The 2116-nt window shown below is 45.7% G+C and overlaps 1 protein-coding gene across 1 annotated transcript; it reads right to left on the bottom strand.

Moving 5' to 3' along the window:
* Positions 1 to 1214: 1214 nt before the first annotated feature.
* Positions 1215 to 1822, bottom strand: LOC105560899 (the record flags this gene model as incomplete). Its single annotated transcript, XM_012010411.1, has 1 exon — positions 1215 to 1822. A coding segment is annotated over exon 1 (608 nt), but the record flags the coding sequence as incomplete, so codon positions are not given.
* Between the last annotated feature and the right edge of the window lie 294 nt (positions 1823 to 2116).

Raw genomic sequence — 2116 nt, 5'->3', positions numbered from 1 at the left:
AATTGGCTACGTAGTTCAATGTCCACGTTTTCAATGTCCACAGAGGGCGTATCGCATTCGCGTATCACGAAAAACGGGGCCGTGACATCTCTCAGGCTTCTCTCTGCTGGCAGTAACTAAATCCATTTTCGAACACATCCGTAGAGTAAAATGATCCGGATCAAAATGATCCGTGCTATGATTGGTCAAATCTGAAATTTCATTGAATAAAATTTCAATGAGATGCTACGAAATTTCAGATTTGACCAATCATAGCACGGATCATTTTGATCCGGATCATTTTACTCTGTGGGGCCTGTCGATATTATTGCGGCCCGGCTGAAGCGCCCACAATACTTCTTAGCCGATAGCCGGTATGCTAAGGCGGGAAAGAACTCACTCCGTGTGTAGGATATATATGAGAACTTTATTGAGATCTTGATACACGGCAAGGTGATTAGACTTGACCGTGTCAATGGCGAGTTACGACTAACATATTCTGTTCCCGCTCGGACAGCGCCACCGACGACCATAGACTGTGTCGTCGTAAGATGGGCAACTGCAAGTCGCCACACACTCCCCCCCGAGTGCTAACGCTGGAGAGAAAGAAATACAATTTTGGTATGACACAGGGTGTCTATCACAAATAATTGACGCTGCTAAATATTACAAAAAATATTGCAGGAACTTATGATACCGCTGCTTAGTACTAGAGTGAGCGCAGGATGTATCACAGAATTATACATAGGTACTAATGCTAAGAACGAAATGTAGACGCAAGATGTACAATGTAAGATGGATTAAACAATATTAAGGTACTGCTGCTTAGAACAACTATGTAGACGCAGGCTGTACATTGTAAGATGGATTAAACAATATTAAGGTACTGCTGCTTAGAACGACTATGTAGACGCAGGCTGTACATTGTAAGCTCCGAGATAAAATATAATATTTGTTATACCGCTGCTTAAAGGCTAAACGCATATGCGGATATATAATTAATTGCACATGGAATAATACAGTATCGCTGCTTAAGAACTAACGCAAACGCAGGACGTAGGTATAAACCGAAGCAAAAGAAATAATAACACGCGACCGCGACCAGAATGAAAATTGCACTTAACACTAATGGCTAACGGAAAATATAAACTTTTACGCGCAATACATATCCACCTGTACTTCCCGTATCGAGATTTTAGTAACGAGGGAATGAACGTACGGTGTTCTTATCTAACCTGATTTGTACTTTCTTTTTCGGGCCCGAATACGTTTTCAGGGTACCCGGTTGAGTGCTTGACGAAGCAGGAGGCTTGTCTGTAGCGTCGGACGTAGACGGATCGCCAGGGGCTAGAGCGTCGTCCGGTACAAAATGAGCAGGTTTGAGACGCTCGATCGAAACGGCTGTAGGTTTACCGTTTATTTCAATCGAGTAGACTTTGTCCGACGTCCTTTCAATTACCCTGAAGGGGCCTGAATACGGTCGCTCTAGAGGCTTTTTGACCGCGTCCTTACGGAGGAAGACGTGCGAACAGACAGACAATTCCTTAAAACGGAAAACGCGCTTCTTATAATGGTGTGCCACCGGTACTGGCTTCACCTGACGCATGTGCTGTCGAAAGTCATCAACAAACATTTGAGGATCCGGTGTAAAATCCTCCTGGAGGAAAAATTCTCCCGGAATCCGTAGTACCGTGCCGTAAAGGAATTCGGCCGGGGAGGCTTTAGTGTCCATACGCACATGCGTGCGTAGCCCAAGCAAAACTGTCGGGAGGACCTCCACCCAATTCGGCGTGTTATGGCACATGATCGCTGCCTTGAAGGTGCGGTGCCAACGCTCAATCATGCCGTTAGCGGCGGGGTGGTAAGCTGTTGTACGAATGCGTCTGCATCCGATAGAGCTGCAAAGAGCTGTGCCTCGAATTGTTGACCTTGATCGGTCGTCAAAATACTAGGTGCACCGAAACGAGCGACCCAATTATCAAAGAAGGCTCTGGCTACTGTCCTGGCCGTAATATCTATCAATGGAATCGCTTCTGGCCAGCGGGAAAACCTATCTATTATTGTAAGGCAATATGTGAAACCATTACTGGGCTGCAGAGGACCAACTATGTCCATGTGGACGTGGTCGAAACGCCCG

Source organism: Vollenhovia emeryi, unplaced genomic scaffold (assembly GCF_000949405.1).
Source record: "Vollenhovia emeryi isolate VEMERY1.0 unplaced genomic scaffold, V.emery_V1.0 DF945664.1, whole genome shotgun sequence".
NCBI lineage: Eukaryota > Metazoa > Arthropoda > Insecta > Hymenoptera > Formicidae > Vollenhovia > Vollenhovia emeryi.
The sequence above is the reverse complement of the archived record's forward strand: the minus strand, read 5'-3'. Positions and strand labels throughout refer to the sequence as shown.